Source organism: Lepisosteus oculatus, chromosome 3 (assembly GCF_040954835.1).
Source record: "Lepisosteus oculatus isolate fLepOcu1 chromosome 3, fLepOcu1.hap2, whole genome shotgun sequence".
Lineage (NCBI taxonomy): Eukaryota > Metazoa > Chordata > Actinopteri > Semionotiformes > Lepisosteidae > Lepisosteus > Lepisosteus oculatus.
Window position 1 is genome coordinate 61640481 of NC_090698.1, and position 22953 is coordinate 61663433.

At 37.0% G+C, this 22953-nt stretch overlaps 1 protein-coding gene across 1 annotated transcript; it reads left to right on the top strand.

Moving 5' to 3' along the window:
• The first annotated feature begins 109 nt into the window (after nt 1–109).
• Nucleotides 110–4951, top strand: rmi1 (RMI1, RecQ mediated genome instability 1, homolog (S. cerevisiae)). The gene is made up of 3 exons (XM_006626612.3): nt 110–371; nt 1044–1130; nt 2654–4951. The coding sequence occupies exon 3, from the start codon at nt 2711–2713 to the stop codon at nt 4604–4606; it is 1896 nt and encodes a 631-aa protein (XP_006626675.1). The 5' UTR covers nt 110–371; nt 1044–1130; nt 2654–2710; the 3' UTR covers nt 4607–4951.
• The last annotated feature ends 18002 nt before the right edge of the window (nt 4952–22953 follow it).

Here is a 22953-nt window from a genome sequence, read left to right on the forward strand (position 1 = left end):
CAGCCCTCTGATTGGTGGTTACTGGGGCTTTGGCGGAGGATCGCGGAACTCTATTGGACAGTAGGACTGTCGCACAGCAGGAAGAAGAATTTCGGGGTGTGTCTAACACTGAAATCTGGTAGTTTGGTTGTTCGTAAGAATTGTGTATTAATGCGGCTGTGCTTGTGTCTGTCCTCGTGGTGTTTGTGTATGAAACTTAATTTTATTTAGTGTAGGATGTTTTGCACTAGGTTTTAGTATTCCTGATGAAATATTACCAGAACTAAGCCGGCCTTTCCAAATCGTCCGTCTCGCGTTGTTTTCTTTGACTAGTTTGGCGCCTGAACTTCTTTTCGACTGTGGAACAGCTGCAACGTCTGCAGATGGAAAGGGTAATCAAGATGGGTCTATTTAGTATGTAGTAAAAATAGTTTTTAGATGAAGAAGTTCTATTTATTACTATTGCATTATAATAGTGCTAAACAGTTGTAATTATTAAAATGTACTGTTGTGGTTTAAACGGAGCTTGGTAAACCTTGAAATTTACACCGAAGACAGGTATATTTATGGAGTGAGAATCGAAATAAACTTTCATTACGTACAACTGAAACAAATTCACCAAGCTATAATCAAGAAAACGATAAGCCTCTTGTAGCAGGTTCACTGAGATTGTATTGAATACACATGACACCGGCAAATTTCTCTGGGCGAGATAGGGAGTTTACTGAACAAGTCACAGGCTAGTGCGATTGACTGGCACTGAAAGCAGTGCCAGGCAGCACTTGTGTACAAATGCTGGGTTGTGGCCTGTTCCTCCTATAGAAAGCTGTTGTTGCACAGTCGGTGTGAGAATGTTTATTGTCCTGGTGGAGTGCTGTCAGTGAGGTCCCCGGACTTGATCGGTGTAGCGCTGTGTAATCAACCCAGCACCAAGCACAGTTCTGTTGCGACTAGACACTCCTGGCCAGAACATTGTATACCCCTTGCTCAGGAATCTTAACTATTAGCCTTCCAGATTGTGTCCTGTCATTGACAAAGTATGTTTGGCTGTAATATTCTGCCAGGTTAGAAATTGCGGGCTGCCTCCGAAAACTGCAGATGGCGAGCAACATTGCAGGATGGGTTACCAATAGCAGGAAAGCGTTCTATTGGTAAGCAAAGCATGTTAGTTCCTTTCTGTGTTCACCTATTCTATATTCTCCAGTCCGGACCCGTCAGCTCGAGGTAATCTAGTGCTTATGCAACAGTCTGTTGAGCGTATCATGGTCATGAATGATCAATACACTGAAGAAGATTAAATCAATAGTCAAAATTAATATTGTATAGCTGTTTTAAAACATGCATATGTAGTGATGCATGTTTTTTGATGCAGTTACAGTATATATTATTGTAGAAACAAGTGAAGATTAATTTCAGACTGAAAACTACAAAGAAGAAACAAAACAATACGGCTTTTAAACCTTCTTCAGGATGATTTATCTGAATTATTATTATCTATTAATAGTAACAATAACTATTATTATTATTATTATTATTATTATTATTATTATTATTATTATTATTATTATTATTATTATTATCTGAATTATCCCCCTTGTAAAAACTTTACATGGTCCTTTGCGGCCAATATACACTCATGCACGGATATTTCGAGTTTCTCATTTTGAGGAGTCATTTTCTCCATGGAGTTGTTTAATGGCTTTCTGCATTGTCTAATGAAAAGGCTGTCAATTGCTAGACCCAGTGTGACATCAGAAAGCAATACATGGATGTCTAGCATTATCTGATGTACCAGAGATTTAAAGTGATGAACAGGGACAATTCAGATAAGCACTCAAAATAGATTTTAGCAGTTATAAAGATAGTGCTTTGGAAAGAACATTGTATGCAGAAATTTTGTTTTTTTAATGTTAGAGACTCTTTTAGACATCCTTCTAGAGTTAATTTTTAACCTCATCGGTTTTAGTTCCATAGTTTGCTATTGTGTTACTGCCAAAGGCAACGTTTTTAAGTTTTCTTTTAAATGCACCTTTTAAGTCAGTGGTTCACAACCTTAGTCTCAGGGGATGTTCTGTTTTTGTGCCTCTGCCAAGTTCTTAACTGCAGTAATTTATTACAATTTTATGTTTTGAGCATGTTTTTAATTTTGCTTTTAGCTCTTAAGACGTTGACTTGGCTTTGTAGTTGATATCAACCCTATACTAATTTCTGAGTTTCAGCAATTTTTCTTGTGTTTTGCCTGCAGTGTAGCCAACTAGATTAATACGTTGTCTTTATCATAGATACCTGTCTGTATCATAGATTGATCTTATAGTAATGCCCGTTTAGTCAGAATTAAGGGTAGTAAGTATACTTGAAGCAGATTGTTTTAGAAACATGGGGCTTAATGCAGAAACAGGCATTTAATTTAATCAGATCAGTTCAATGCACAAATCAGCGCTGGTGATTTAGAGCTCAGTTGGGCTGAAAATCAGTTAGTAGAAATAGGTACAATACATGTTTTTGTTGTCTCTAATCAGGAGGGAAAAGTGCGTCCCTATAGTTTTACTGGACAGTCTGTTAAATCTAGCTGTAAATATCCTGAGCATGATTGTCTGCAGGATACTCATGTTAAAGCTCAGACTAATACTATATGTAAAAAATAACTAATGTTACACCCTTTGATTCCTTCCAGAATTTCTGTAGTTGTGAAGGAAAAGAATCTCCTTCTCCAGCTGAAGGAACTTTGAAGATGAATACACCTGGCTTTGTAAACAGAGCGAAGGCTTGGCTGCAGTCAGCATGGCATATCCAAGTCCCTTTCCACTGGCTTGAAGCTTGTATAAATTGGATTCAACAGGACAATGCAGGCACAGTCCTGACACAAGCTGAAATCAACAAACAAGTCTTGGAGCAGTGGCTTCTTACTGATCTGAGAGACCTGGAACAACCCATTCTGCCCAGAGGTATCTCAGAGGCAGCCAAAGTGGAAATTAATGGGTTTTATTGTCTACAAATAGACTCACTTTTAGATGTGAGCCAGCCTGCATACAGCCAAATCCAGAAGCTGAAAGGCAAAGACTTCACAAATGAAAATGTAACAGCAGTCACACAAGTGTCTCAGAAGCCCTGGGAAGCAAAACCTTTGCGAATGCTGATGCTACAGCTGACTGATGGAGTACAGCAGCTCCAGGGAATGGAATACCAACCTATCCCTGATCTTCATGCCAATCTAAGTCCAGGTTCAAAAATTCTGCTGCAAGGGAAAATTGTTTGCCGCCTAGGAGTTCTCTTGCTCACACCTTTGAATGTCAAAGTAATTGGAGGAGAAGTAGAGGGTCTTGTTGAAGAATTTTCTCAAGAAAGAGTGCTCAGCAGGGTACTTGGTGAGACAGAAAATGCCGTGCAAAGACCCAGCAGTCAGGACAGAGAGATGCCAAATGTAGACGAAGGCTTTGAAAATCTTACAAGCCCTTCAGGTGAGGAGCTTCTTGCCAGTATCGAAACAGTTGATCAATTAGCGATGAGTAATGTTGTGGGTCATGACAGTGGATATGGTAGCAGGAGTGAAGTTTCAAGTGTCTTGACTCGAAACTCTACCTTGCAAAGCTACCACTCAGGTTTGAGTGTGCCAGAATCCCAGACAACACAAATGGTGCCAGAAAGGGCCAGTGAGGAAGTTCTAGAACTTGATGATGCTGACTTTGATGATATTCCAGTAGATGACTTGGATGATGTCATTTACTTGGAGGACTCACCACCTGAATTTGAGACTCCATCAACGGAGCAGAGCTTTCTGTGCAATCAGATGACCATGAGCGGTAATTCTAATATAAACTCCAGAAATGTACCTTCAACACTTAACCTGACTAATAATATGGTAGAAGTGCCAGAAAATGTCTCCGGTGAAAGGATTGTTTCCATAAGACCCCAAATCAGAACTATGACCAATGATGGAAACAGTATAGAAGTCCCTGAATTATTAGAAGGTTCTCTAACTGTTCCTGTAGAAATGAGTAAGTTGCGCTCTGTGTGTGAAAGTTCTGCAATCCCTTCTCACAGTGCTTCAGGAGTAAACATAAAGCCCGTTGTAAAATGTCAGTCTTTTGAAAACTGGCAGTTGGGATCTGCAGTACATTATGAGTCATGTGAAGAAGAAGAATCTGTGCCTTTACAAACGGACGTTAACTTCCAACCCGAAATGAAGGTCGATCTAAACTCTTGTCCATTCTCTTATCTGTCAGTGCTACTAGGAGAAAAAACAGCCATAGTTAAGGTTGTGAAAGTGAAAGCATTCATAGTTACTCTTCTGGGAAGTCTTTCAAGCAGCTCTGGAAGCTGGCATATAAAAGTCAAAATTTCTGATGGAACTGATTATTTAGATGTGGATCTTTCTAATGAAGTTCTTGTGAGCCTGATTGGATTCACCGTAGAAGAAACAAAGAAGATGAAAAAGGACCCAGACCAACGTAAAAGGGTGACAGCAGGACTCCAGAAATGTCAGCAAGAACTTATAGATCTCTGCTGTATCATGACAATTGAATATGACCCATGTAATTCTAAGGCAGTGTTGCTGGGTTTGCAAGATGTCACTTTGGAGGACTACAATAATCTGGAAAAGCGTCTGCAAAATAAAAGTCGATATTAAGTAATGTAGCTTTTTTTGCCTTGGTGGAAAGATCCATATACACTACAAGCACAAAATGTCTTGGTCTGCCAAAATTATTATTTTAAATAAAATGCCTTTTCTGTTTTATGGTTTCTTTAAATGTTAGACAGCATATTTTGCATGTCAAAATCTACAGTTCTTTAAATCAAGATATTCTGAAATGCAGTGGCAACTTTACAGTTCAGAATTGTGAACGGTAATGTTTTTACATTGCAGCATTTGGAGACAACTATAATACTGGCAGTACAAAAACAACATGAAAAAGTAAAAATGTGAATGTCATGAAAATAACACTTCAATAAAAAGCACTTGAATATTTTTTCATATTGTATCCTAGTTTAGTAGTTGTAACTCATTAAAGCACACATTTCTGCAGAGCAAATAGTTATTATAGATAACTGGTGTGAGAGTTCTAACCATAAACTGATTTAACTTGGTTTTATTTTGTCTTAAACTAAATAATGTTTAAGAAACAATTGAAGGGTGTAGATCCAGCTAGTGTAATGTAAAATTGTAAAATGAAAAATTAGTCTTATGTGCAATGAAATCCAAAGACCAGGTGAGCCATGAGATCTGTAAATATAGTGCTATGCAGTGGGAGTTAAAAATGTTAAAAATAAAACAAATTTTAAATATATGGATTAATAGTCCTTTCAGTAGTGACACAAGTAACACAAAAAATATAAAAGGAAAGTTTGCATCACTTCTTACCTTTAGTGTTGACATACAAATTGTAACGTATATGGCCGTCAGTGGTGTAAAAGAGCTGGCTTACCAGAGCGGTGACGTCACCGCCCTTCCCTGTGATAGCAGGACTACAGCCACTGGGCTGTAGAGAGATCTCTCTTTAGCTCAACAAGCCGGGTCCCTGTTGAGTGACGCCGGAGGCCTGGGTTCGAGTCCCCCACGGTGTGGGGCCGACCTGTGTAGGCAGAAGGCAAGGGCACCCGCCTGAACCCCGAATCGTTACAATATATAATTCAGGTGGGTAGCTGCAGCAACATGCGTAGTCTGCGAAGGAACAAGTAATAGGTTTATTCCATGCTGAAAAGAGAAGAAAAAACAACATTTTGGCTGTGCAGCCTTCTTCGGGAGTGCGAAAGACAGGGCAGACAGCAAAGATTAAATAGTCTAGGACAGTGGTTCTCAAACTTTTTGGACCAAGTACCACCCCTAATCCAACCAAAGCATCCAAGTACCTACAAGTCATCTTCTCATAGGAACCCCAGAAATTCTCAATGACCAACATGAGCGTGCGTGCACACACTCACACATACATATAATAAATATTATAATAATAAACTTAATTTGATATAGCGCCTTTAAAGGTGGCTTCTCAAAGTGTTTTACAGAAAAAAAAACGTTAACAACAACTAATAAAAAGGCACCGTTTCAGTGAGAGGGGTGAGCCTGTTTAGTTGAGCAAAGCAGATGTGAATTAATTTTTCGAGCCTTGATACAATTCACAACTGAGTCTAACAGATATTAAATCGTCAGGCATTTTCTTGACGGCAAAGGTCTCGCGGTGGATGTTGTAATGCGTACATTAATTTCTGGAGCAACCTCTCTAATTCGTGCAACTGCACCATTATGTCGGCTTGTAATGGCTCTAGCACCATCTGTGCAAACTCAGATGCATTTTATCCAGTCGAAGCCATTCTCTTCGATAAATTCATTCAGAAGCTGAAATATGTGCTCTCCTGTAGTTCCTGTTGGTAGTGGTTTACAGAACAGAAAGTCTTCATGGGACATGCCCTCAATCTCGTATCTAACGTAAACGAGCAAAGTGGCCAAATCGACTACAGACTCAGTGTACTTTTGATATAATCCTTCATTTCAATAATTCTATGAATGACTGTGTCTTTCAGGGGGAGGGAGGCAGCAGGTCGAGCTGTTTAGCAGCTTTTTCTCTACACATAATACGTTTTGCCAACGGTAAATAAGGTTCTTCAGAAATAGTGTACTGTAGCTTACCTGCTTTAGCAATCCACAAGCTTACATTTTTCCGCATTTCCTTTTTTATTTCCGTATTTATTTAAAGTTTTTATTTCATGCGCATGGGAGCGAAACACAGAGACGCTCGGTGTATTTTTCTCAATTTAACTTAGAACAGTTCTTAAATTTCTTAAATCTTTTATCTATCACGCTTTCCTGTGCTCACAAGATTACCTGCGTTCGTAGCACGTATTTCTATGCATTCCTGTGTTTACAAAGTTGGCATTGTTCCAAAATCACGCATATTCTCCTTTCTCCCTATTTGCTGGAGATACAGTAGCTTTTTTTAAATACAATTGGTCATTTGCTTTCGTAGCACGCATTCCTATAGAGTGGTATAAAATTACAGAGTATCTCTTGTGTCCACTGAACTATTACTGCGCACTGTATCGTAGTACGTAGGCTGCGTATTCGACACGTATTAAAATACAAAATATGAAAACCCGTCACGATTTTTCAGCGCACACGACACAGTTCCAGGGTCATTTGGCATACCACTTGGTGGCACTTCACGTACCACTGCCGGTACGCGTACCACAGTTTGAGAACCACTGGCCTTGGAGAACAAAAGGTGGGAGAGGCAGAGAGGTCACTCAGGTGGTGCGAAGTGGAGAGAGGTGTGAAGTCGAAACACGCATGTGAATAGAGAAGATTACACGAAAACAAGTCTATCATTGAGAGAAGGGGGAAGGTGAGAACCAAGTTTTAGGATAATTTTTGTTTCTGATGTCTTCCTGCTGTAGGAATTAAGAAATCCTTCTTTGAGAACGCAGGTGGGGAGATCGGTGTGATCATGGCCGTCAAGAGGTGAAATGAGAAAGTATGGACTTGGAGAAACCTTTAATCTTCATAGCCCTAACATGTTCTCTGAAGCAGTCTCCTAGTCTCCTTCCTGTTTCCACAACATAGATAGCTGGGCATTTCCTGCAAGTGATACAGTAAATAATGTTGCTGGAGGTACAAGAGGTTTCCTGGGTGATCCGGAATTGTCCCGAGGGGCATTGAATGAGTGAGGAGAGTTGCAGGGGAAAGTGCCTGGTGTGGATGATTGTTGAGGGCGGTCAAGGGAGCTGTGAACAAGAAGGTTACGCAGATTAGGTGGTTGGTGATATGAGATGATATGGCGGTCAGGAAAGAGGGCCCCAGTGGAGGGATCAGCCTGTAGGATGGAAAGTTGTCGTTAATGGTCCTGGGGATATTAAGTGTGTTAGGGTGGAAAGGAGGCACCAAAGGAATGCAGTTATTAGGCCGGGGGTTGTTTTTGGCTTGGATGAGGGCCCTGTCAATAACATGGATGGAGTATCCTCTGTTGATGAAAAAGGAGTGCATTCTGAGTGCTTGGTTCTGGAAATCCATGTAATCACTGCAGAGTCGTTTCAGCCGAAAGAACTGTGAAAAAGGGAGAGAGTTTTTACAGTGTTTGGAGTGATATGAGCTGTACAGGGGATAGCTCTGTGAATCCGAACAATATATACCTACATAATTTTGTTCATTCACTTTTTTTCAGTGAATTATTTTGTGTTCATTTTTTTTATGTCAAGGGTGTTTTTTGGAGTGATACACAAGTCAATGTGTTCAGCAACATAAAAGTTGTTTCAATATACCTGATATCTTTGTAATTTGTTTAATCATATATTTTTATTTGCTCAATCATATAACCAGCAATTTTTTTATAAGTAGTATATTTTTAAATGTGGACAATTGCTGTCTTGTAAATTGAGAACCCTTTTCTCAAAATTCCACTTTCCCGTGCAGACCATTCATACTGTTTATTTTGTATACTTAAAATCTTGGCAGGTCTTCTGCACATTTTCATTGAAATGCATCCTTGTGCCTGCGCATAAGAATTCACTGTCTGAATTCATTACTTGTTAATCAAGTTCAACATCTTAATTAGTATCCTGCATTGCATTTGATTACACTGTTATTTGCTAATTACTCAGCATGTATTTAAGGCCAACTAATAACCAGTAGTGAGAGCACATAATCTTGTAAAATTATAGCTACAGATGGACATGGAGAAGGAGTAATATAGTGAACTTAGGGTTATGCTTTTTAATGAATTTCTGTTTTTAGTTTGGGGGGAGGCAGTGCTTAATTTCAGTTAGGATATTCTGCTCAATATAAGCCTTAGATAGTTTAAGTTACAGAGCTGCTTCAAAAATGTAGTGCTTTATTTGTGTTCATCTTAAAAGGAAGTAATCTGAGTCAAAACCTATTTATTCAGTATGTGCATTTAACATATTGCTTAGTGGAGTTTGATTCTCATTTTTAAAAAAGGCAGAAATAAATAAACTTAAATCCTTTCTGGTTTTCGTAGCACATTATATATTAACCTTGTGAATATAATTGAAATAGAATGCATTTACTTCTGCAAGGTATTTTATAAATTAATTGAAGAGCTGCAGTTATCCAAGTATTGTTTGGTATTTACTGAGGATGAACAGACATTGCAAATGGCATTTCCCCTTTCTTGGTTGGCTATGTGAATGCTATGTATCTTTTAGACTTATGTTGATCATTAAATAATGTTTTACATTATTTAAAATAAAATGTTTAAAGTGTTTCAGTCCTCATTCAAGTAGAAATCTATTATTTGTTGTTCCTGCTTAGGTCACTGTCCAATTCTAAGTATTCTGCAAAATACAGTTTTAAATTTTAGGTTTTAAAACCTTTAAACACATTTTTTGCATTGCCCAATTATCTTTGGTTAAAACTGTTTTGATTATTACATTATTACCTTTACTGTAGTACCAGAGATATCTGAACAGTGTGGCCTTAAAAGAGCTTACAAATCTTATTTAGATATGGACTTACATACTGTAAAGCTGTGAGGTATTTTTTCATGACCTTCCATTATGGACTCAGCTAGAAAATGAGCAATAATACATGACACATTAATCAGTTTTGTAAGAAGTAGAAACCTCCTTTTGTTATGCGCTTATGGCACTACACAAGCCCTATAAAAGCAGCTGGGATAAAGGGTTTATCATAAGACTTGATGATTAAGCAAGGGACATTGTTACCTGCTGGAACGAGGTAAGTACTGGCTTTATAGCGAGCTAGTGATTTTTAAAAATCGTCCCGGTTTCATTTCCACTGCGACTTATGAATTGGCAGACCGAGTAGAGACTGGGCCAGTCGCTGTGGTAGTAGTACTGTACGAGCTGGCATTCCCCCAGGTATTACTAGATGAGATCTCTGTCAGTCAGCTGTTGTCAGCTGTCCGGGAAAGATGACATTCAAGGTTTAGGTATTTTTTGTTATCCCAGATGATCACAAAGAGATTTACACACAGGTCACCCTGTACCCCCAAGCCATACTCAGCAGGTAACCAGACTGCAGGCCAGGCATGAACTTGAAGCTGAATGTAGTCACGAGCACCATGCACATCCCTGGCTCTGACTGATGCATGTGTGCCATTGAGTGCGTTCAAATTGTACATCCTGGTGAACAGAGAATGTGAGGGCCAGATCACCAGTCTTCCCAGTTTGCACCGTTGAAGTGAGCCCAGGAAGTAGAATGTGCTTTGTTGAAAAACACCCAAAGCGGCTCGGTCCGACTTCTCATATGCTGGGCAAATGGTGTCTGTGATCGTGTGCGGCAGGAGGGATCAACCCAACCACGTCGTTTACAGTACCTTCATTTTAAAAAGGACAAGCCCATGTTTTTACTTAAATGTAGCAGCCATAGATAATTGCAAATTCACTTAGGGTTCTGTAAGCTTATGGTACGGTGATCTATGTCTTTTTTTTGGCGGGGAGGGGGTTGGGAGCAGGAATGCTAACATATTGAACAGTTAATTATGCATATTTCACTAGATCTCTACCTTAGGCTCTAAAGAAATCCTTTAGAAAATCTTTTCTCCAGGTATTACTGAAGCCTTAGGTTATGTGTAGAGTAGGAAAGGGTATTTGCAATTGAAACAACATATTAGATCACTCCATAGTTACCATCATTGCCCTAAAATGCTCTTGAGACCATCACGTTTTTCGTGTAATGTCACAGATGAGCCCTATACAAGCTGCACTAAACCGGACCTAGAGCCCCTTTTGCTTGCTTTGTGTCCTGTAATCACACAGCAATTTCCTGGAGGCTAAATCATATTGCGCCATTCTGTATAGAAATAAGAACGCTGTGCATTACTCCTCCTTAAATTCTGATCAATGTTTTTGCTTTTCCCTGTTCCCTGTCAGTTCTTGTGAGGAATGATCATCACATTCTAGTTGTAATTTCTGTTGACCTCAACAGGTTTTTGGCTTGGGAGCATTCCCAATTGCACCTTTTACTTTAAACTCTTACTTTGTCTCTGGATAAAGTCACTGAATAAAACATAATTCAAAATAAGCTGCCTCATAGTGGCATAGTAAAAAGGATTTTTTTAACAATGCAGATTAGACCACATTCTTCCCTACTCCTGATGTATTATTTTAATATTTGGACATAAAGGATAAGTATAGCAGTGTCTAGGTGCTGCAGTGTGGAGTGGTGGCTAATATATAGTTTATTAACATATGAAATGGGTATTGGGTTAATATTAAGACAACCTAGTTGATTGAAAAACAGTTTACCATCCAAAAGACAGTGGAGAATAACAGTCTGGAAACTGAAATGGGGAGGCTGTGGGTTCAGATCCCAAGTGGGACGGTGCTGTTGTACTAGTGAGCAATATTCCTCTTTCAGACTGTTTTAGTAAGTGCTCTGATAAAGAAATGGGCATTATCCAGATTGTTATCATAAATGAGAACTGGATTTCTGTTAATTTAGCTGGTTAACTAAAAGAGTAAAATGTTGAGACAACTTTAAATTAAAAGGTATAAAACAAGATTATTGAAGTTTACAAACAATTTTAATAAAGAAAAATCTTTACTAGGAGGGAGTTGAACAGTTTTCATAATGATATAGATTGTAAAACATGACAGGGATGTGCTCTTTTTCCAGAAACTGAGAGGCCAAAATAAGGTGAAAGGTCCTAAATATCTTATAAGGATATAATGAAAGGCTCCTTTCCTTTGTTTAATGTTTGGTTCTGGGTTGGTATTTTTTATAAGATTGCCTTTTATTTTTTTTGCTATTTTGTTTTAGTGAACAGGGAGCGTCGGAAACACAAACTAATGTCCACAGCTGCAATTTCTGTCTTCTAATAGGGAGCGTAATGAAAATTCACTAGACCTCATCTTTGTTTAAATGTCATGCAGTTCTGTAAATGGATTTCTTTACCTAGTCATGAGTGGTCTTCTGCGTTGGGCTGGAAGTAATTAGAGAGAAGAGGCCTCTCTGAAAATTGGCTCAACAAAATATCCAATTCATTATTTTATTGTGTACATGAGAAAAAAAAATGATGCTAATCAATCCACTTCAACTTTTGGTACAAAAAAAAGTAACCAGTCTCTACCGCCCAGGGACATTTTTCTTGGTTTAGAAAGAGAAAAGAAACTCATAGTGCATTTGTTACAATGAGCAGCTGCAAGGAAAAAAAGAAATACTGTATTAATGAGGAGAAATAAAATGTATGTAATTAATGCTGAAGGGTATTACTCAGCTGAGCAATGCTTTTAGTCTACATCTGCCATGCTGTGTCTTGTTAATTAAATTAGTAGCTTAGTAATTATAGACTATTATATGAACAATTATTGGTCCAATTGGTTTGTATAACTTTTACAGATTTTGAGTTGTCCTATATTATTCGGTAAGGTCTACTATATTGTAGTACAAGTAATAGGTTTATTCCATGCTGAAAAAAAGAAGAAAGAAAACACAACGTTTCATCCGTGGAGCCTTCTTCAAGTGCTAATGGTTTTCTTTCTTCTTTTTTTCCGCATGGAATAAACCTATTACTTGTTCCTTTGCAGCTTACGCATGCTGACGCACCTACCCACCTGAACTATATTGTAGTACGCTGTCCTTGTGCAAAAATAGATTAGAATGTATTTTTAATATACCAGACTTATACACTGTTACTCTTGTACCTTCATCTTTATTTTGCTGACACTTTTATCCATTGCAACTCACAATCTAAAACATGAATGATCACTGAACTGTAAAGCTAAGCATAGGGCAAAACAAAGTGTTTTGGCTGTATACAAAATTGTCAGCACAACACAATATAGGTTAAGACTTTGGGTCTAAACAGATGGATCTTGAGTCCCTATTTTAACTGGACATTTACTCATTTAGAATGTGTTATTGGGAATCATTTGATGTTTGTAAAATATACAGAGAGGGGAGTGAAAGAGTAAATATAGGTTTCATTGTTGTTTGGAGCTGTGCAGAACAAGAATTATTTGTGTAACAGTTCCTTTCAAAATGAAGAAAACCCTCCCAATCCTCTGCTGTGATATCTGGAGTCAGTAAAAGCAGTAACAGAAGAAAATTGAACTTCATTTCAAGAAATATGTCACAGGGTTCTGCAAGCACCATGACGAAGGGGCAGCCTCCCATCAGGGGGCAGCTTCCAGGACAGCATTTTGTTTTGTTACCAACAGAGGGAGGCAAAACTGTACAGGTCCTTTCGGCTGGTTTTATTATAGATCACAGAAGTGTACCAACACATTTGTATGAAGCATCTAATAATTGTCCTTGTATATACTTAAAGTTATTAGATTGCCTTTTGATATGATCTATAATTTTAAGATGTCACTGTTTTTAACAGTTACACATACAAACATTTCATGGCAGCCTTAAATGCGAGAGTTATGGTCACTTGGGTATGCCCAGGCATTAAACAAGCATTATACAAGTAATGATAGGATGGACATTATAAGGCCCTGTAGGTTGTTTTCGGATGAGGCAGATATTCTCTTGTATCTGCAAGTCTTTGGTAATTAACATGCTATATATAAACTATTGAAATAGATAAGAGGGTCAGTGGCACAGTGATTAGCATTGCTGCCTCTCTGCACAGGGGTCTAGGGTTCAATTGCGGGGTTGTTATCTGCATGGAGATTGTATGTTCTCCCTCTGTTCATGTCGGTTTCCTTCAGGTACTCTGGTTTCCTCCCAAAGTACAAAGACATACTGGTAGGTAAATTCTCTAAAACTGGCCCTGATGTGAGTGTCTGTGTGTTTTGTGTCAGTGTGCACCCTGCTATGGACTGGCATCACGTCCAGAGTTTATCCCACCTTAGACCCAGTGCTTCCCAGCATAGGCTCCAGGCCACTCTGACCCTGAATTAGATAAGCAGCTGTGATGTGATGTGATGTGATGTGATGTGATGTGATGTGATAAATTGGTGAAACAGTAGCACTCTGTGTCCTGTGTTGAATTTTGGACGAGGACGCCTCTGTGGAGTTTGGATGGTCTCTCTGGGCTCATGTGGATTTCCATTAGAGTTTTCCACATTCTTCCTAGCTTGCAAAGACTAAGGGGCTAGGTTAATTGTTGATTCTAAATTATTCCTGTGTGTGCGCGCGTGTAATCGTACCCCAAGATGAACTGATTCGGATGCTATCCAAGCTTTGGTCCCACCCTGGGCCACGTGCTTCCAGGCTAGGGTCATGTTTGCCATGACCCTTATCAGAAACAAACATGTTTTTTGCAATGTCTGGATGGGTAGTAGACGAGTTTGAAATAATAAATAAAAATTTCAATGCAACAATTCAGTAGCTTTTCACCATGACCGCTGTGAGGAATCAGCCTAACTGAGGCACGAAGTGTTACTGAATCAGAAGTCATGTTTACTTTTTTACAGGAGTCAAAGACACTTTTATTGTAGTAGGGATACAATCTTCTTTTACCTGCAAAGATTCAAATTTAGTTTAACAGAAAGTGTTTTGCTTACTTTCTCTACGTAGGGAAGCATTGGCCAACAGGATAATAATGTGTTAACAATGCACTTTATTCTGAACATTGATATTTTACATCTGTCTGAAATAAAACTTAAATACAAATGTTAGCATTTAAAAAGTTATGTCAGGTTAGTAAATAAATTATTTTTGGACTTATTTACTGTATGTTGCGATACAAGTAACATGTACAAGTACATGTGTCTCTTGTTTATTTTTCTACATACAATATATACAGTCAGAAATGTAGTCATGGGAGTATGTACAGTATTTAGCTACAAGAGTCATGGAATCTACAATGAAAAAATAGTATAGTAAGCTATATGTTGTGGAAAAACATGTTACTTTTTTTAAATATGTGGATTATAGGTATACTGTAAGATAAATGACCCCATCTGATACATAGAAAATTACTTATATAATTCCTGGAAACAATATGCATCTGTGCATTTGCTAAAAATTGCTACAATTATTCAGTAATTTAATTTAGTGCCACCCATTCATTTAGTATTATGACTACCTCAAGATTAGTATGAACTGAATCAAGAAAAAGCCTATTACTTCCAAAGACCTGAATAAAGGTTGACAAGACCACAATAAGATAAAAAAACTCCCATTTCATTTTACTCATTTCTGTGGCAGGACTGATTTATTCATTATATGAAATAATTATATCAATTTGAACATGTTCTGAGAAAAAGAATAAGTATTTCTACACTTTCTATAGCCTATCAAACTCCAAAAGAACAGTCTGCTCTCTACATTTCAGAGATATTAAGAGGCACAGTACTGCCAATTGAAAGTAAATCTATGATGTTTACATGACGAAAAGAAAAAGAATTAAAAATTATCATATGTTAAACTCTTTCTTTTTTGACAGCAACCTTAGTATGAAGAATTCTGAATGTGCGTGCTTAAATATTATTCCAGTCTGAAAACTCATTGCAGAAGAAACAAAAGCATCTAGTGGCACCCCAGCTATTGTCAATGGTATTGATTTTTTATTTGAATCCCTATATGACTGATAACCTTATCTTAAAACAGCCGGGAAGTTTGGTGCATAAATAGAACTACATAAAACCAAGAAATGTCAAGTGAAGAAAACTCCATTATGAATACATAACGTCTATATATTACAGCATTTACTCAGATGTTTTAAAACTTAATTTTTTTCCATTTAAGGTAACATTGCACATTTGGCTGGAGAGGAAATCATGGTAACATGTGATACAGTTTAGCCATTTAACTCCAAATCATTTGGCTGACTGTTCAGCACTTTCCAAAATGAATAATACAGAATTCACATGCATCACATCCATCTAGAATGCAAAACAGGGCATTTGAGTCTGTTTATGGGTTTTCTTAATGTTTTTTATTCATGAAGGAGGATGTGACTGAAAAGGCCATAGTCTGAAAAGAAAACCATATTATCAGGAAACAATGTAGAGAGACACTGTGTGAAATGGTAAATTAGGTTTAACAAAGGTCATGGTACAGGAGTTCTAATCAGTGTCACTCAGAATTATTTTCCCACCTCCAATAGGGCCCAATGTGACACTGATTGAAGGCTTTTCTTGTTTGCTCAATGAGCACTTCCTTGGTTTAAAACTGATTAAACAAAGAGATTCGTCTATTATATGCCGATGAATATTTTCTAAATGGGCATTAGGGGTTCATTTCTCTAAAGTTAGTATTCATTCGGTCCTTAAAACAATGCTTTCATCTATTTTCACACTTTTCTGTTTCTCCATTGCAAGGAAATACTGCTTTATTCTCCTCTCTGACTTTGTGATGAACTTCTGCTCGATAGGCATTAGCAAGCTGTAGCAGATACTCTGTCATCACACATTGATGCTTGTACTGTATCAGTGGTTGGTCTAAACTTGTATATTAGCTGAACTCAGTTATCCAAATGGATATATGGCACAAAAGTATGTCATCTGAATCCTATTTTTACTATGACATGTCTTCAAGTGAATGTTCCTCATTTGGCTTTATCGAATGATTCCCTGGCTCCATATTGACAAAATCCATATTTGATAAGTAGCATGCATTTCATTGCATATTGGTGGCTGTACTCTGGACATAAAGTTCTTGACCTATTAGTCTAATTACAATATGGACATGTTTAAACAAACACAAAATGTACTTTTTGAAATGTTGGTTGATGGAGACTGGAAGTGAAGTGGATTAATCAGTCATACTTTGTGTCTTTTGAAAATGTTCAGAACCGATAAATCAGAAACAGCTGACCACATAGGTCACAGGTTCAAGGATAAATCTATGCTAAAAAGAGAAATAATGAAACCTCTTGTAGAATAATAAAGGCCTTATTTAGACTGTTAACAATAGCTTTTGACATGCCGCATATTCATACAGCTTTCATGGACCTATAAGTGCTTTTCGGTAATGGAATTTTGACATCTTGTGATTTAACCAGCAATTATGATTGCTGACACATTTAAAAAGCAGAGTTCAAAACTGCCTTCTTAAAGGTGAAAGGGTTAATTTCCACTTCACAGTTTGACACTTTAACACACTTTCTGCCAAAGTAGTGCAACAGGATCAGGAAAGAAATAGCTTTAACAATATGAAAGCTGTCATTCTGCACAATAATGATACAAAAAAATAAAAGGGAAAAAATAAGACAGAAAATGTCAGATTCAAAGTAACAAAGTAAATTTTACCATAAAGCAAGACATATAATTTTCTGTTTTAAATGTTTTACCCTAATCAGTATTGTAGAGGAAGATATTTCTGTTGTCATACATGAAATGTTTTTAGTAATTTAATCATTGATAAAAAAGATTTTGTGCCAAAATAAAAAGACAATTCATACTTGCAAGCGAATCTTTGTGGGTATTGATCTTTTATTAATTTCTTAACAGATTTTAAGGTAGTACATTGTAGATTTAAAAATACTCTTGGGTTTTCTGTTTGTTTCAGGTCTCAAAAACTGTTTTTGAATAAAGAAGTCTGAGTTGTGTTAAAACTGATAAATTAAGATGGCTTCACAGATCAGTAAATAAAAAAGAGAATGATCACAAGCAAATTCTGCATCTAACATTTTTGATTTGCAGTTTCTAGATTATGTAAGACTTAAATGACAAAAAACAGTTTAACAACAGGTTTAATTGGCCTCATCTGCCCTAATCACAATCATTCCTGACATCATTTCCTTATGTGAAAAAATGATAAATTCTACACGTCAGCCCCTACTCTCCCTCACATTTGTCTCTTGCGTCCCCCCTCCAGCCCACTTTCAGATCTGCAGCTGCCCCTCGGTCACTCTTCACTCCTCGTCCTGTGGTCAGTAATTTACTGTAACTAACACACTCCTTAAACCATTGAATATGCTTAATGCTTGGCTCTCGTTATTCCTAGTGAGCTAATTTTTAAACTAATGCTTCCTTTTCAAGTGTGTCCTTCTCTCATCCCTTTCACTACTCTCCATTCTCTCTTAAATGATTTTGGAATTCTTGGCAATTAAAAGTATTAAGTTTATTACTAAATAACTGTCTTATTTAATAATTCTAATATTATCTCAACAATTACCTTACTTAAGTGGATTGGCCATCATACCAACTTGACACTACCTAGATCATGTCACCCTTAGAAACTAAGCAACTATGAATTTATTAGACTCGTTTGCGAAGCCAAAAGTAATTCTGAAAGATTTGCATAGCTGTATGTCTGCCATGGGAGTCAACGTTCATACTGAAGTAGTTCAAGTAGGTAGTTGCGTCAGCATGCGTAGGCTGCAAAGGAACAAGTAAAGGTTTATTCCATGCTGAAAAGAGAAGAAGAGAAACACAACATTTTGGCTCTGGAGCCTTCTTTGGGTGTTGCAGTCAGTAGTAGGAACCTGTGGGAGAGGACGGTAGACGGAAGTGTTATTTAGTTGTCTGGAAGCGTAATTGATATATAGGTCTTTTTATCGCACCACAGAAGTGCCGCCTTTGTCTGCTGGTTTGATGACAATATCGTCTCTGTTCCAGAGAGAATGGAGCACCTGAATTTCTCCTTGGGTGAGGTTAGACCTTTTCCTGGGTGTGGAAAGGGACTTGGGAGCTTGATTGTTGCATTGATTAATGAAGTAATCTACCAACGGAAAACGGATGGAAGGAGGAGTCCAACAGCTCTGTTTGGGATTGATATTGTTGATGGTATCGATAACGGGGTTGTTGACAGTTGCCAGTGAAGAGGAGTCATCAGCAAAATGTGCTTTAAGCCGAATCCTACAGTAAAAGCAGTTGAGGTCAACTTGGGTTTGGGGGATATCCAGTGTCTTGGGGACTCATACAAAACTGAGGCCTTTTCTGAGAAGAGATTGCTCATCCTGTGAAAGGGAGGGTCTGAAGGTATAGTAACAATAAGGTTAGGATTAGTGGAGGTAGTGGGGCTGTTAATGTTTTTTTATGTAAATGATTATTGAGTTTTTTATCCTTCTCTGCAGTGAGAAACTGATAAAGTTGAGGGATCTGATGAGGTTAGTTATAAAGGGAAGATGATGTGGAGCTTCTTTGATGATGTTGTCAGAAAAAGTAATCTGTTGTGTGAGGGAGAAAATGGTAGAAAGCATTAGTTTCCTCAAAAATTGTTGTAGAAGTCTCTGAGTGTTACTCTGGGTGGTGTCAGAGTCAACGGATAAAGTGTTAAATTTCAGAGGAAATCCTTTAGAGATGATATTGTAATGAGGACATCCGTAAAGGAATAGGAGGTGGTTAGAAAGCCTGGTCTTGGAACTAAACTAAATACATCTGGTGCAATCAAACACAGCACATTACCCGGTCAACACCATACCAACTGTCAAGCATACCATTATATCATGTTATATCATCAGAAACTGTGATGTTTGTCAGGACTGAGGAAATTAATGGTACGAAGTACAGGTGAATCCTAGAGAAAAATCTACTTGAGTGAGCCAAGAATCTAAAACTCATAAATCAGGAGAAAATTAACCTTTTACTGGACAATCACCCCAAGAACAAGGCCAAATCCATGCTAGAGTGGTCTATCAGGAAGAGACTGAATGTTCTTTAGTGGTTGTGGTAGTTCCTTAGTGGCCCAGTCAACATCCTTATGATGGCAATGGGAGATTGTAATCTACTGTTTATCCCCAACAAACTTGTCAGATTTGGAACAATTTTCCCAGGAAGAATATGCAAATATTACTGCGTCCCAATGTGCAAAGCCAGCAGTCTCACTGTTTCCACCACATTTATTTTTACATTCAGTAAATTTCAATTAGTATAATTTCTTTTTAGGTTCTGCTAATATTTAATCGTTTTCATGTATAACAATGTTTAGTTTGATCATTACTTAAAAAAAAAGATAATCTGAAAATGCTGGTATATGTTATGGGTAATTCAAAATGTAACATTATCAGTATGGGTGGAACATTTTGAAAAATACTGACTCCAAGGTCAGAAATTGATTTGGTTAAAACAATTACTTTACTGCTTAATTTGCTGCTTATTATAAACATTTTAAAATCTGAGTGTGGGTTCAGAAGATCTTTTAAAGAGAAATCATACTCCAAAAAATGAACACTCTTCATGTCTGTGAACAGATCTTGTTTTGGTTTTGTATCTGATTTGAATAAGAATCTGTCAGAAACTGCAACTCAACAGTTGCAGTCCTGCAATGGGACAAAGGCCAAACAGGTAATTGCTTTAAAAATGAATGAAATTTTTTTAAAAAAATAAAATAAAGTAAAAGTACATCAAAAAGCATAAAAAACTCATTTGTAGATAGTTTTTAAAACTCATTTTAGATTTTGTGGTGAGCTTTTTTTTCTTCTCTATATATTTTGATTTTTGTATATATACTCTAAATACAAATATATAAATATATGTTATAATTCACTATTTTTTCACAAATAATATGAGACCTAAAAAACAGTCATTTAGTGAAAAGAAAAAATATTTCTAAATTCCCTTTTCAAATGATATGAAGAGCAGCTAGATTTTCAGAGCGGCATTGTATCCTATGAAGCAAGCATAATTTGTGAAATTAAATTCCAGATGGTATACCAAACCACCTGTAATGTCTCCTGTTTCTGAAGCTCAGGTATCTAACTATTGATTCATTCATCAAAACACCATCTGTTTTTACAAAACCGTTTTGAAATTCATTCAATTCTAAGTACAAAGTAAATTCAGAAAGTAACAGCAAAAGATTTAATTAGATAATGTTGCAGTTGCCCTATTGTTTTGCAAACATAAAACATCATTGTATGTCTTGCTTTGTTTTCTTGGTTCCCCAGACTGGTTTCTGATTTCAGGTTTTGTGTGCAATTTGCTGCATACATGAATCAAATTTAACAGAATCTGTCTATGTTACAGATCTTTGTTGCCATTTAAAAATGAAGGGAAAGAAAGGTTAAATATTTTTGAATTTGCTAAAACAGTTTTGGATAAAGGTGTTCATGCCTTCATATTATCAGTCACTTAAGATTTAACACAAAAGGTAAATGCAGTACAATTGATCAAATATTACAATACAATTATGTCATATTTTTTATAATAAAATTTGTTTTTAAATGGAAGTTCTGGAACAGTAAACTATTGCCCAGGTTGCCCTCTCCTACATATATCTCGTTTCTTGGGATTTGATTTGCACATCTTTTTTTTTAACTCCCTCCACAACATCTTGACACTTGCAGCGGTCTCTGGTTCAAATACAGTCCTGCTTGCCTTCCTTTTACAGTTATTTAACATTTCCTCAGTCAGGAGAGTTACGCTTTCAAAACGCCATCCAATTAATGTCGTCACCACTTCGCATTAAAGGGGAAGTGCAGTCCCAATTTCTCAGACCAGTTATTAAATCTTGGAAATTAAATAAATTAATTGACGATTAATTGACTGTATCACAAAATTTAAAAAAAATTCTAATTAAGCACAAAATTGTGAACTGTGAAAGTATATGTAACCCTTGGTCTCTCCATGGGTAAGAGCGAAAGTTTGTGATAATCGCAACGTGAACTTGCCCTTTGTGCTCACTAGCCACTGTAACGACTTTATTATTAAGATCTGTTAATAAAGCATCGTACTGTGAGGAAACCTGCGACAAAATGAGTGGATTGAAGAAGCAGAAATTTGACAGTGAATGTAGAGTGTTCAACAAAGAATGGACTGCAAAATACTTTTTCACAGAGGTTGGAACAAAAGCTATATGTTTAATTTGTAAGGAAAGTGGTGCAGTGTTCAAAGGATACAATCTCAGTTGGCATTTTTCTAACAAACATGCTAACTATGCTAGCAATCTGTCATGCGAGGAGTGGGTTAATAGAGTTTCCCAACTAGCCGCTAGTTTACAGGCTCACCAAAATGTATTTTTCTGCCCTTCTACTATCCAAGAGACCAGCACAAAGGCAAACTACCTGCCTGCATACAAAATTGCTAAAGAAAGCAAGCCGCTCTCTCAAGGGGAGCTCTTGAAGGAGTGTATGATAGAAACCATAGAAACCATAGATATTCTTTGTCCAGAGAGCAAGAACAAATTTAAGAAAATAAGTTTGTAGGATACTGAGATATTTATATATTGATACTGGTGGTTTGTGTATTCAAAAGTTTATCTCAGTTGACCTCTTCAGGATCAATATTGAATCATGAGCCATAGACAACTAAAGGAAAGAAAACTAAAGGAAATTGTAGTTGACTTGATAGGTTGTCAAAACTGATACTTTTGCCTCTTTAAAGAAATGTCTGGATGATAACTGGATGAAATAGATGTTAGTAAGCAAACAAGATAGTTGGACTGAAAGACCTCTTGTGTGTGATTCTTCTTAGTTTTTATTATTGTAGCAGTACATAAAATGAAACTAATTTTATCCTGGGAAACATATTGTGTAAACCAAATGTACAAACCTGTATTGCATTGTTTAATTTTGAAGTTGCGATTTTCTGTATTTTAAACATAAGAAAGAATTAGAAAATTAGTACATGTGGTACACCAAAAATGAACTACAGAGGTGAAGATAAGTATGACACTGTAATAAGCAAAACACTCTACATTGTCTTCCTGATCAATCAAGAGTTTACATTTTCCATTCAGATTTTAAATCTGATTTTGAAGAGAGGCTGAGAGGATTCTTGACTGTTAGCTGAATAGGCAGACATATACTGAGATGCAATAAGTCACTTTGACAGTCTCTTAAGTGAAATGATACAATAAATTAGCAGGTTATTTTTGTTACTAGTATGCACTAAAAATGAATAGTTTGTGGAATTCTGTGGCATTGACTTCATCAACATTGTTTCTGAATTGGAGTTTTGTACAACAGATGTATCTGAGTATGAATTTCATGCAATGTACTATGACTGGAGAATGTCATTTTGCACCTGCATTATGTACATCTCATCCTTATAAAAGGGACTCATTAATGGGTTTTAACATTCATCTGCAAGATGCCATTACTGGCAATTTCAGTGAGAAACCAGGCACATGGGATTATTAATTTATTCATTTGACACAAATCCAAAGCATTTACATTTATACAGCTGGGCATTTTAATGATCCAGTATGGGTGAAATACCAGTCTT

Bases quoted from the DNA above. Each gene is read 5' to 3' on its own strand.
- rmi1 (XM_006626612.3), top strand. From the start codon at position 2,711: ATGAATACACCTGGCTTTGTAAACAGAGCGAAGGCTTGGCTGCAGTCA.